We start from the raw sequence: 13,951 nt of genomic DNA, 5'->3' as shown, positions 1-13,951 counted from the left end.
GGTATTCATTAATCAATGGAAAGAGCCTCGCTTGGCTAAAACAAGATTGTGGATTGAGGAAGGACATTCACCAATCCAAACATGATCTAAAGACCGATTAACAGCTAACTTTCCCAAACAGTACGGGCAACCTTATTAGCTTCTTGACACACATGTTTCACTGAATAAAACTTTAAGCTTTGCAAACAAGCTCGGTTGTTCTCCAGCAACTGCGCATAGCAACTCCAAGCCGGCGATTCTGTGCACATTGCCTGCACGTACAATTTCACAGTTACTCTTGCAAGTTCAGTTAGATGATTAGCATAAATGTTTTACACATGCTTATATGAGCTGTATTTTCTTGTTAGAACACGTGTTTAATATCTAGACTGTTTCTGGATTACAGATGTAACTTATGCTCCGTTTGTTTCGACGTAAAATGGTTTCCGTCGTAAAATATTTTCGACGAAATCAATTTCAAAAGAAATTATTTTCTCGAAAATATTTTTCGGCGTTTGGTTCGCACGAAAAAATTACGAAAAGGGAAAATGCAACTGTCGCCGGAATCCGGCGACGACCGGTCGCCGTCGCCGGAATCCGGCGAACATGTTTGGCCGGATCCGGCCAAAATTGCCGGATTCCGGCAGGACACCTCCGGGACCGGTCAGATCCGGCCTGATCCGGTCATTTTGGCCGGATCTCGGCAGGATCAGTGGCCGGATCCGGTCAGATCCCGCCGGATTCCGGCCATTTGGGCCAGATCCGGCCGGATCAGTAGCCGGATCCGGTCAGATCCCGCCGGATTCCGTCCATTTGGGCCAGATCCGGCCGAATCCCGGCCATTTCGGCCAGATCCGGCCGGATCAGTGGCCGGATCCGGTCAGATCAGGCCGGGTTCCGGCAGGTTTCTATCCATGGCCGGATTCCGACGGCCGGCGGTGTTCCGGCAACCGGATTCCGGCGGCTGGCGGTATTCCGGCGGCCGGATTCCGGCAGCCGGCAGGATTCCGGTGGTCGGATTCCGACGCCGGCATTATTCCAGTGACTTGATGATGCCGGATACCGGTGCTGCCTATTTTCGAACGACCGACTATTGTAGGATTTGGACAGTCAGATATCAAACGTGCGTGTAAGGACGAAGAATATAATTTTGGAAAACGATTTACGGTTTTAAAAACCGTAAATCGTTTTCCAAAACTTAAAGAAGGTTTTACGGTCAAACCGAAAATGATTTTCGTTGACCGTTATTTTCGCCCCTACCAAACACCGTAAAATACCGAAATCATTTTCCGGAAATCATTTTACGCCGAAACAAACGGAGCATTAGTAGATCTTTTTCTTTCTTTTCCTTTGTAATCATACAGCATATAAGTTGTATTCTGTTTTCTTTTTCATTTTTATGTAATGAAAGCAATTCTCTAAATTCTCTTCCACTTTACTTAGCCTTGGTTTTCTACAATCCAAATCTGATTATAGTCTATTCACAAGACAGATTGGTACTTCTTTTATTGTTCTTCTTGTCTATGTTGATGACATAGTATTGGCCGGAAACAATTCTGCAGACATTGCATCTTTTATTCAATTACTGAATCTGAAATTCAAACTTAAGGATTTGGGTGATTTCAAGTATTTTCTGGGCTTAGAAGTTGCTCGAAAGTCCACTGGAATTTCTGTGTGTCAGAGGAAGTATGCTCTGGAAATTTTGGAAGATTCAGGTTTACTTGCATCTAAACCTGTAAATTTTCCTATGGATAGTAACCTTAGACTTTCAAAGCTTGAAGGTGATCTCTTGGATGATCCTTCAGTCTATCATCGCCTGGTTGGTCGCTTGATTTATTTAACGATTACTAGACCTGATTTGGCTTACTCGGTACAAGTATTAAGTCAATTTATGTCTACTCCTTGGAACCCTCATCTGGATGCAGCACTTAGAGTCCTTCGGTATGTTAAGTCTGCTCCCAGTCAAGGTCTTTTCTTCTCTGCCCAATGTGATTTCAAATTGAAATCTTTCTGTGATGCTGATTGGGCTGCCTGTCCAGACACTAGGCGATTGGTTACTAGCTTCTGTCTATTCCTTGGTGATTCTCTTATTTCTTGGAAGTCCAAGAAGCAACAGACTGTGTCTCGGTCATCTGCTGAATCTGAGAATAGGGCCATGGCTGTGGCTTGTTGTGAGATCATGTGGATTTCCTCTTTGCTTAAGGATCTTCATGTTTATTCTCCTCACTCTGCTTTGCTCTTTTGTGACTCACAAGCTGCCCTACACATTGCTGCCAACCACGTTTTCCATGAACGAACAAAGCATATTGACATCGACTGCCACCTCGTTCGTGAACAGATTCAAAAGGGTGTTATTCGAACTCTTCATGTCAAATCTGATCATCAGCTTGCTGATATTTTCACTAAGCCTCTTGGCTTTGCTCCGTTTTCTGCAATCACTTCCAAGATGAACCTCTTAAATATATACGGTTCATCTTGAGGGGGGGTTTCACAGTTACTCTTGCAAGTTCAGTTAGATGATTAGCATAAATGTTTTACACGTGCTTATATGAGCTGTATTTTCTTGTTAGAACACGTGTTTAATGTCTAGACTGTTTTTGGATTACAGATGTAACTTAGTAGATCTTTTTCTTTTTTTACCTTTGTAATCATACAGTATATAAGTTGTATTCTGTTTTCTTTTTCATTTTTATGTAATGAAAGCAATTCTCAAATTCTCTCCAAATATCTTTTGTCCTTCATCTTCTGTTGTTGATTTACAACTTCTGTAATAGCTTACTTTCTGAAACACAACCTGCACCGTGTACCCCTCAAACACCACCCGCTGAAGACCCAAAAATCCACATAAGCTCACAACCCTCCAGAGAGCCACTGCTTCTGCCACAAAAGGATTAGTAACGTATGGGACCACCTTTGCCATGGCAGCCAGGACAGCACCATGCTCGTCTCGCAGAACTACCCCAACACCCATAGTCTTCTTCGACAAACTCAGTGCAGCATCCCAGTTCATCTTAAGCAGCCCTTCCTCCGGACGCTCCAATTGCATAGCGCTCTGCTCATGAAGCCGAACTGAAAGTGGCTCCTGGTTGACCACAAGGTAAACTGCCACCTTGGCCGACTGCACCACCTGAAACGGATAAGACACCTCCCTCCCAAAAACAAATGAGTTGCGGAGAAGCCAGAGGAAGCATGCCACCATCACTGCTTCAGTGAGTTCCTCAACATCAGACCGCTCCTTCATATGAGTGAACCAACCAATTAATACCATCATTTTCATTTAGAGAGAGCTTTTGTATGCGCCAGGAGCACTCTTGCCAGACCGCAATTGAAGCAGGGCAACTCCACACCATATGCCATGCAGTTTTAGTACATGTCAAACACATGGGGCACAAAGGGTCCTCCGCAATATGTCTACGGAAAAGGAGATCCTTCGTGGGGAGGGCATTGGAACAGAATTTCCAAATAAAATTCTTCACAACACCTGGGGTATTCAGATTCCATATATACCTTCAAATCTCGGCTGTCGCCTTGAAATTCGAACACTCCCCCCGTTCTTGAGCTTTTCTAGCCATCTCCATGTGGTAGGCACTCTTTACTGAGAAGCGGCCATTTGAAGTTCCCACCCAAACCGGTTTGTCAGGTTGGCCAAGAGGACTCAGAGCCAAACTACATATAGCCTCCGCTTCTGGAGCAATAAAAGTATCTCGGATAACAGCAACATTCCACCACCCTGAGTCATGATCAATGCAATCACACAATCTCGATTCCAGATCTAGATTCTTGATTGGAGAGTGCACTTTGTAAGAAGTGGGCACTGGCAACCACTTGTCTCCGCACACCTTAATACTTTCTCCATTCCCAACTCTCCATATCAAGCCCCTATCCAACACTGCCCTAGCGTTTACAATACTTCTCCAGGCATATGAAGGGTTATACCCCAAAGGAGCTTGCAGGAATGATCCACCAGCCCTATTTAGCAAGGAGGGCAGTGTTGAACACCTCCAAATCTCTAAAGCCCATGCCTCCATCTAGCTTGGACCTCCCCAACCTTTCCCAACTTAGCCAAGCCGACCTGTTGGTGGTGTTATTGTGCCCCCACTAGAACCTGCTAATCAAAGAGTGGAGCTTTTTACAAAGTGTTTTAGGCAATTGAAAAACTGACACGCTATATGTAGGGATGGATTGGACCACGGCCTTAATAAGGATCTCCTTCCCCGCCTGAGATAGAAGCCTCTCCTTCCAGCCATCTAGCCAAGTCTGCACTCTACCAACAATGCCTGCAATGGTAGAGTTCTTTGAGCGTCCAACAATAGCATGCAAGCCCAAATATTTTTCAAATCCACTGGTTGCAGTAGCCCCCACCGAAGACCCAATAAGCTCCCCGAAGTCCCTGCTAGTGTCTTTGCTAAAAAAAATGGAGGTCTTGGCAATGTTGAACTTCTGACCGGAAGCCAGCTCATACCTCTTCAAGATATGTAGCATGTGTCACCATTCCTGAAAATTAGCCCTGGAAAAAAGCAGGCTGTCAGTTGCAAAGAAAAGATGACTAAGCCAGAATCCGTTCGCAGCAATGGGAATCGCCGAGATACTCCCCTCTTGTTCAGCACTAGACAGTAGGAAACTTAAGCATTCTGCAGATAAGAGGAAAAGGGAAAGGGACAAGGGATCCCCTTGCCTAATCCCCCGAGTTGGAGTGATTGTATCCGGGGGAACTCCATTGACCCGGATAGAGTAAGAGACTGTTGTAACACAAGTCATGATCAAGGTCACCCACTTTTCTGCAAAACCCATCCTACGCATGATAGCTTCCAAGAAACCCCAGTCGACTCTATCGTAGGCCTAACTCATGTCCAATTTGATGGCCATGTAGCCCTTCTTGCCTTTCATTCTAGTTGTCATCGTGTGAAGGGCTTCATAGGCAACCAATATGTTATCAGAAATTAGCTTACTAGGAACAAAGGCACTTTTGCTGGGATATTATCGAGGGCGACACCACTTTCAATCGGTCTGCCAATACTTTGGCAATAAGTTTGTAAATAACATTGCACAAACTTACAGGGCAGAAATAACTGAATCAGCAGTAAAGACCTTATGGATCAAAGTTATGAATGTGACGTTGATGGCAAGATCAAAATTGCCATTGTTAAGAAAATCAAGGACTGCATCTGGGATTGATGCCCCTATTGTGTCCCAATGTTCTTGGAAAAAACACACTCCAAATCCATCAGGCCCCGGAGTCTTTAAAGAAAGCATCTGGGTGAGTGCTCTATCCACTCAAAAGTGAAAGTTCTGGTCAGGCCCTCATTCATAGCCTGAGTGATCCTCGGTTGAACCACTGATAAGCACTCATCAACCCCCCTAGTTTCCACTGAAGCATACACCTGCTGGAAATGCTAGAGAAAGGCCTGATTAATATCAATCTGCTGAGTCCGGAGGATACCATTAGGATCTTTGATCTGCTAAATAAAATTTGATTTTCGCCTCTGGTTTGCCCAAACATGGAAAAATTTTGTATTTCTATCTCTACTCTGTAGCCAATGTCTCTTAGCCCGCTTTTTTCCTCCATCTCTAGCAGAACATTGATGTCATTCTGCAACAATCCCAGGATGTTCCTGGCTTTGCAACTTCTCCAGACGTTTAGTCAACAACTTTATCTTCCTGCCCATATTCCCATGCTTCAAGGAACTTCACTCAAAGAGGACCTGCTGGCAGCTTGAGAGATGTAGACGAGTTGTTGCCAAGGAACACCCACCTTCTATAAACCCCATACCCAAAAGAGCCTAGTCCGTTAGCCTTAAAGCTTCAGAGACGCAAGGTATACTGGGATGCCAGATCACTTGTAAATTACTACTATGCATACCATGAGAAAATAATATTTTTGCGGAAGTATAAGTTTTAGCTTAACATAAAGAGTACATAACAACACGACTTGATCCTTTTTTTTTTTTCTTTTTTTTTGGTGCCTGTGCGTGACGCACTTACTAACATAAAACATAGTTTGACAGAATATAAAAGCAATAAAGTAATATAGTGGATGATATAATGACCCCCAAAAGCCTAAGCATTCCGGCCATCTATCCATCTATCCATCTACCTCAGTAAGTAATATTCCCAACCGAGTTAAAACGGTTGACGTTGGGACTTTTTGAAATAAAGTAACATTAAAATTTGATGATGAGACTTAAGCATATAACATAAAGTAATTGCTTGAGTTAAATTCCATTTTTCTATACTCAAAATTTCTTTCTTAGTTTTACTAAACAAAAGATATGTTTAGAAATATTTCATAAATCAACTTCTTTCATCAAACTCGATATAAAGACGTGATTCTTGAATGAGTAAAAATTTATTTTTTCGCTTGTCACTTATGACCTTGCATACTATTATGCCCCGTATGCATGAGGTTGTACGATCCAACCTTCGAGAATCAGACATCACCCGTGGTCTTGAGGTGCCCTGGTCAACTGATTAACTTATGGGTGCGCTCAACATGACAATAGTGATGGCCACACCTTCCCGAAACCGTACTTCAGTGTAGTGCACTCCATCCTAGCCCGGTACCATGCTTCTTTTCTTTAGGCCAATGTCTTAAAACATTCTTTTACATAATTTGGTTCCACCTTACACATGCTTATTCTTTATTTCCTTAAACTTTCAATAATCATATAACTTAGCACGTGAAAATGGTACAACTTCTTTCCGTAAAACTTTCCTTATTGGGAAGGTTTCCTAAAAAACTTTCTTTAATTAGAAACTTTTCATCAATGGAAACTTTTCTTCATTTTGAGAAAAATGACTAAAATAAAAGCTTTCCACATTTGAAATTATCCTTTTGATGCTGAGCATATATATCCACTTTTGAGTGACTACTTAGTTATAAATCATTCTGATGTAATGAGCTTTTTAAATCATATGATGACATATATATATATCTATATATATAAAGCACTAACACCTTAAGATAAATGCCATAACAAGTACATGTCATTAAAATATTTAAACTAACAATAAAGCATTACTTTGCAGAGTAATTAAACTTTCAAAATAATCCATCATAACATGTATAGTAAAAAGAATTGAGAATCTTTGGAATTGAAATACATTTAGAAGGGGTAGGGAGTAGTACCACTTACCTAGCTCGCTACTACGGTAAGGTATGAGAGGATCTGCTAAGACCTGAACAATAAAGTTCTTCTGAGTTAGCCTAGAGCTAGCTACTCAAATACCCTAATTAGAAGTCCGTCATCTTGCACAACCTTCCTAACCCTTCCCACTATTAAAAGAGATTTTTTAAAATTTTTTTTTTAATGAATAATAAATTTATTATTATTATTATTATTATTGTTATTATTAATTAATTAAAAAAATGATAATTAATTATTTAATTTTTTTAATTTTTAATTATTTTTTAAGGAATCTCAAAATTGTTTTTATGAGGGCTTGAGTCAAGAATGACCCATTTGGACATCCTCCTAACTAGGTTAAACATTAAGGCCCAAAACTCACTAATTGGGTCTAAACTAATGCTATTCACTTAGCCTACTTGGTACATTGGCCCAAAACACATCTAAAGCTATTCACTTAATAAATTTTGGATCAAACACCCACTCAAACATGCCATGAAAATAAATTTTATAGATTTAAATCAAAACCTTTCTTGATGCCATATATAAGAAATAACATATTTTCTTAAAATAGTTTTAACATCACTTTAAGTGTTAATGTTTAAAAATAATTTATCACACCAAAAAACCATACTATAAGACTTTTTGGTTATAAAAGATCATGACCTAATCTAAAATCCAAACTCACTACTTATTTTTAAAACCATTTTTCACATCATTTTACAACTATGGACTTTTGGTATGAATCTTAGGTCATTTCCATGAAGAATACTATTAAAGGGTCATTATGAAGGTTTATTTATAGCAAGGTGGCGTTCATAAGCTCATACATTTGGTTATTTACAAAACTCTTGGTCATTTAAGATAAGGTAGATGTGATTTAAGAAAATAAAACATAAAGTACATAGGTTTGGGTACAATACATGTTTTTATGAGGTCTTCTTAACATGTGTTTTCATGGTATAAAAGAAATTTGACTATATATGGGTTAAGTTACCTAATCAAATAGTATAGTCACATTTTCATGGTTTAAACAAAGATTTATACAACATAGGAAAAATATCTTATCTCGGTTAAAGCATGATAATACATGGTTTTAAATACCCAAATAAAATATAACATACAAGTTAAAGCATAACATAAATGATAACTTGAAAACGGAGAAGATGGGTTACTTACAAAGTTAAGGCAAAATCACAATAGAACTCAAAGGCTTCTCTAATGAAGATGGAGTGGGATGAGTTCTTAGAAGAATTGAGAGTGAAGAAAACGGAAGAGGAGATAAGGTGAAAAAGGAGAGGCATGGATGTGTGGTATATGGATTTGAAGGCAAGGAACAAGCTTCCTTACTATGGGGAAGTCAAAAAGAAGTCTTACTCTTTCAAATGAATAAAAATTGCTCATATTAACTAGTCTATCCCATGTAAAGCATACTTTTCTTTTTACCTAGGTGGTCTTATGCATGGGGTGGTTCGTGATTCCAAGATAAATTAATTAATAAGAGTCATCTATAATTAAACATAATTAGAGATAGTTAATGCACATAATTAAATTCACTACCAAAAACTTTGATTTTAGCCACGTGGCTATAGTACCCGGTATTGTAGCCACATGGCGATTTAGCCATGTGGATAATATACCACGTAGCTAAATGATTTGTGTAGATAATTAGCCACTTAGATTTTTACCAAGTCGCTAATTGGCCACGTGTCTAATAAGTCATGTGGCTAAAATTTTTCTTGAATTTAATTTTTTTTCAAATTATTTTAGGTTTGCCACGTGGTTTATTGTCCACGTTGCCAATTGGCCACGTGGCACATAAATCACATGGCTAATTTATTAAAATTATTTTAATTTTTTTTTTAATATTCGTATTTAAAATTTTAGCCATGTTGTTTATTGTCCACATTTCCAATTGGCCACGTGGCACATAAACCACATGGCTAATTTATTAAAATTATTTTAATGTTTAATTTTTTTTATATTTATATTTAAAATTTTAGCCATGTGGCTTATGTAAGCCACATGGCCAATTGGCCACGTGGCACATAAGCCACATGACTAATTTATTAAAATTATTTTAATTTATTTTAAGGTTTAGAATTTTAGCCACTAATTTATTGGCCACGTGGCTAATTATCATTAATTGCTAAAACTTCCATCCAACCCATTTCTAATTTCCCTCTTTATCTCTCTCCTTCTTACTTTTTTTTCAATTTTTCCCCTTTTTTTTATCAGTTCCCCCGCCCCCTTTTTTAACTATTCTTTTTCATTTTGTTATATTTTCTTCCTTCTTTCCCTTTTTCTTACGCTCATCATTCCTTCTTCTCTTTTTTTTTTTCTTCCTTTACTTCACCCGGAGAGGGAGATGGAAGAGGGAGACTGAGAGAGCTGGAGAGAGACAACTGAAGTGATTCTGAGATAGATCTGTGGTCGACGACGACGCTAGAGTCCGGAGGGTCACGACCCGAGAGGTAGAGATCGAGATCGACCAACTTTCAGAGATGGAGGAGATCTGGCCGACTCACGCTCGCCGGTCGCGGATCTCCGTCGACCACAAGTACTCTCTCTCTATCTCTCTCACTCTCTCTCTCTTGTGCTGATCTCTCTCTCTTATCCTTTGATACTTCAGTGATGTAGGGATCGGAGGACCGGCCGGATTTTGAATCTGATTTTGGGTTTTTGTTGCTTTGGTTTGATGGCCGGCGAATTGGTTTTTTTTTTCTTTTGGTTTGATTTCCGGCGACTGGATTGTTGTTGTTTTGGTTTATTGAATCTAATGTACGTGATTAGGTTTTTCATATTTTGGGTTTTTGTATTTTTGGTTTGATGGGTTCATGTTTTTTTTTTTCTCTTTTTTTTTTTTTAAAAAAAAAAAAAAAAAGAATAAAAAATTATAGCAACATGTCTATAAGTGCTCAATTTTTTTAGAAAATAAAATTGCATTTAGCCACTTGGGGTGGCATGTGGCTAAATAGCCACATATATAAAAGGTCACGTGGCTAAATGTACATTTAACAACAACCGGATTCACCATGCGTAACTTACGTAACTAACTGAACGTGGCTAACAATTAGCCATGTGTATGACTCTCATACACTTGGCTAACTGCAAGTGACTAAAAACCAAGTTTTTTGTAGTGAAAAGAGGTCATGTTATATTAAAATCATAAGGTTTTATTTCATATTGTTCTATATAGCATATGTTATAAATTAAAATTAAACTAAGTATTTTCTATGATCTTCTTTTGAAGGCTTGATCCAATTTTTATTAAGCTTACTACCTAATGACATAGTTCCTAAATTTATGTTCAAGACCTTGATCAAAATTTCTCAAGTACAAACATGGAGGGTGTTACACCTTCCACGCCCCTGGGCCATGAAGCCTTAATTACCTCCGCGCATTCTTTATCCAGATTCCAGCAGGCCTCAAAACGGAAGAGCCTTGGTCGCCTTGTTACATGGAGGTTGGGATGGAACCGAATCCATAAAGGGTTGTGATCAGATGTTCTGGTTGCAAGGACCTCCACTGCCACGTTTGGAAATCTGTCACACCATCCTTCAGAACGGAAGCCAACGCCCTATCAAGGCGCTCATTAACAAAACAATTAGGATCCCTCCTGTTGCTGCAAGTATATTTGGAGCTTTTGAACCCCAAATCCCCTAGCAGGCATGCAGTCCGCCAGAGTGGATCGAAAACAAGCCATCTGCGTCTCATTACGAAGTGCACCCCCAAACTTGTCAGACATACTGGTTATGTTGTTGAAATCTCCCACACAGAGCCAATCCCTCGGATTAAGAGAACTTAGGTGGGATAGGAGGTTCCAAGACTCTGTTCTGTAGGCACAGTCCGGATGGCGATAAAAACACGTCAACTTCCAAGTGAACTTGGAGCCAGCCAGAATGATTCCAGCATTAATATGACGCAGTGAGTAATTCATAATGTCGACCTCATTGAATCCCTCCACAACAGAGCTAAGCCTCCCCTTCGCCCCACTGGTTCCACAGTGAACAAGCCTTCAAAACCCATCTTGCTTCGTAAAACCTGCAACTTCTCATTCTTCATTTTTGTCTCAATTAGGAACAAAAATGAGGTACGCTTTTCCCTTTACCAATTGGTAAAGATCACAAACTGTGCGAGGTTCCCACGCCCTCGACAGTTCCAACTTAACAGACTCATTGGAGTTCACAGCCTGAGAAGCATGTACCTGCACTGCATGCTTCCTCTCCTTCCTTGCTGGACCTCCTCAAAAAACCCCTCTGGTTCCTACAACCCTCTTTTCTCAGGTAGAACTCGAACTTCAGATGCTGGAGAACGCCCCGAGCCGTCTCCCTTAGCTAGCCGTTTGGCCCGTTTCCACCGTTTGATCCGACCTCCTACAAGCTTCCCTGATGGAGAACTGAGGGGAGTGGTCTCGGCCAGCCCAAAGACATGATCTAAGTGACCCCCACTGCTCTGTTCTCCCTGGAGACAGGGATAGAACCTGGAATCTGGAACCTTAGAAGGAGCTTCTAGACGACTCAGAAAAGTACGTTCCTCGGTATGCATGCCAGGGGGGTGTTTGGATTTGCAATGCAGACCAGACTGACACGAGGCCCTGCGAGAGGTTTGACAATCTGGATTAGGCCGAACTGCTGGGCCATGAGTTATCCCATCGAAATGGGCCTTGGATCCTTTTGAACGTGACCCAACAACACTCCCCTCCTTTAGAAAAAAACCCCACTTTGAGACGACCATTTATTCTGATGCCATCCCCCAGAGATCCCACCAGTTTACCTTTTGAGACAAAAAGGAAACGGTCGCCTTTACCTCCCTAATCCTTTCCCGAAAGGATTGTGATTTATGCACAACCCTTACCGCAACTACGTGCACAACCCAAGGTACATTGGGGTGGACCCATGTAAGGTTGTATTTTTAGCATTTCCCTTCCCGGAATGGGCAATGATCTAGGTCTTGTGCTGGCTTCCAAAAAATTGGGAGGATCCTGCGCAACAGTTACCTTAATACCATCCAGGGATTTACTTTCCTTTTGAGGGGCCACTGCTAACGGCGAAGGAATATCCCCCACCGCCTGGCCAGAGATGGCAGGCAAAGGAGAAAGAGAATCTCGCTGACCTTCAGAGATCTTCGAGCCTCTCGAGAAACCTTCCGTTCAAAGCTAGGAACCCCAAGCTGGAATCCCATCCTTATGGCTTTGCGGTTGGATGTCTTTGCCGAACACCCCTTAGCACCATGTAAAATTTGCCCACATCTATAGCAGAAAGCTGGGAGCTTTTCATACTTGAAAGTGATCCAACATGAAGCTCCGGTTAAGGGTAACGCTTGGCCACGGTCCAACGGTTGAAAAAGATCAATCTCTACTCTGACTCTCAAACATCTGCCCCACCCCACGTCGTCTTCAGCCACCGCGACATCTTCGACCAAACCCAGGGATCCTCCAATCTTATAGCCCATTCCACGAGTCATATACCCCAACAACATATCATGGATTTGAACCCAAATAGGAGTGTGCGTGAATTTCATCCGAGATGGAGGTGTCTTCGTTAGAACATATAAGCATATTATGTTCAACTAACATGCGCAATGGAAAATAAAAGATAAGGATCTAGGCTTATCTCTAGCCATCTTTACTCAAGCATTTCCATGAAAGTCTGAAAAACAAAAAAATATATATATATTATTTGAGGGATTTTCTAACCTTTGCCTTACTGTATTGCCGTACTAATGGTGTACACAGGTTGTATATTTATTGGATAGGTTAAAGATCCTCGAATATGGTAAATACCGTATTGTTCCTTCCATCAAGGAAACAATATTATTAATTGATTTTTTTAAAAATCAATTAAACGATTCCATAACAGTAATTTAAATTAATAGAAATTATCATAATCATAATACCATTTATTTATTAAATATAATAAATACCGTATATGTGGCATATAAGCCATATATGGAGATAATATATTGCATTCTCCCACATGCCCTTTATGACACATGAACTTATGGTATTAGGTTTTTTAGTTTGACCAATCACTTATGGAATCCTCCCACTCAGATAAGAAATGTTTCACATGAATTTTGGCGGTAAAACCATTATAAAATTAGATCGTCCCTTCCATGTATCACGATGTAAAACACTCACTACATGAGTACTTTATGGATAGTAAAGCTTTATGAATGAACTTCTTATAAGTCATTCGAGTCAAACTTTATTTATCCTTACGAAAAAAATAACAAATGTGCACAAAATCTTTATTATAATAACTTCATGTCTATAGACCAAAAATATACAAATTAACTTAACCAAGCAAAAAATGAATTAATGAGTTTCATATACTCCACATAACTTTATACTTTTTTTACCGGTAAACTTTTAGCCATAGGATCCGTAATCATTAATTCAGTACTTATATACTCAATAGACCATTTATGTCTCTTAATATTATCTCTCGTACTGAGATACTCGATGTCGATTTGCTTCTGCTTCAACTCTTTATTCTCATAAAAGAAAGCTATAGTAGAATGATCGCAGAGTATCTTTATGGTCTAACTGTAAAATCGACAATATTGAGACTTTTAACAAAATGTCTCATCTATTATGCCTATGTATTAAATTCATAGCATACAAGAATTTTAACTCTTTTGGTAGACGTAGCAATTATAGTCTGCTTACTCCATCTCTAGGATATATTTCTCAAGAAAAAGATATATACCCTAAAGTAGACTTTCTACTATCTACTATCTACACAATCAGCAAAACTCAAATCTGAACAGCTAACCACCTCCAAATGGAAAGTGGTTACCGCAAGACTTTATTTGCAGCACTTTTATTGACCCAGCATTCTAAC

The 13,951-nt window shown here is 39.9% G+C and overlaps 1 protein-coding gene across 1 annotated transcript; it reads left to right on the top strand.

Moving 5' to 3' along the window:
• The first annotated feature begins 893 nt into the window (after positions 1 to 893).
• On the top strand, positions 894 to 2,458 carry LOC133873250 (uncharacterized mitochondrial protein AtMg00810-like). Its single transcript, XM_062310978.1, has 2 exons — positions 894 to 949; positions 1,423 to 2,458. The coding sequence occupies exons 1-2, from the start codon at positions 894 to 896 to the stop codon at positions 2,456 to 2,458; spliced, it is 1,092 nt and encodes a 363-aa protein (XP_062166962.1).
• The last annotated feature ends 11,493 nt before the right edge of the window (positions 2,459 to 13,951 follow it).

This window comes from Alnus glutinosa, chromosome 7, assembly GCF_958979055.1.
Source record: "Alnus glutinosa chromosome 7, dhAlnGlut1.1, whole genome shotgun sequence".
Taxonomy (NCBI): domain Eukaryota; kingdom Viridiplantae; phylum Streptophyta; class Magnoliopsida; order Fagales; family Betulaceae; genus Alnus; species Alnus glutinosa.
The sequence above is the reverse complement of the archived record's forward strand: the minus strand, read 5'-3'. Positions and strand labels throughout refer to the sequence as shown.

Bases quoted from the DNA above. Each gene is read 5' to 3' on its own strand.
- LOC133873250 (XM_062310978.1), top strand. From the start codon at position 894: ATGGCCGGATTCCGACGGCCGGCGGTGTTCCGGCAACCGGATTCCGGC. The intron at 950-1,422 runs GTATTCCGGCGG...CACTTTACTTAG, and splicing joins CCGGATTCCGGCGGCTGGCG to CCTTGGTTTTCTACAATCCA.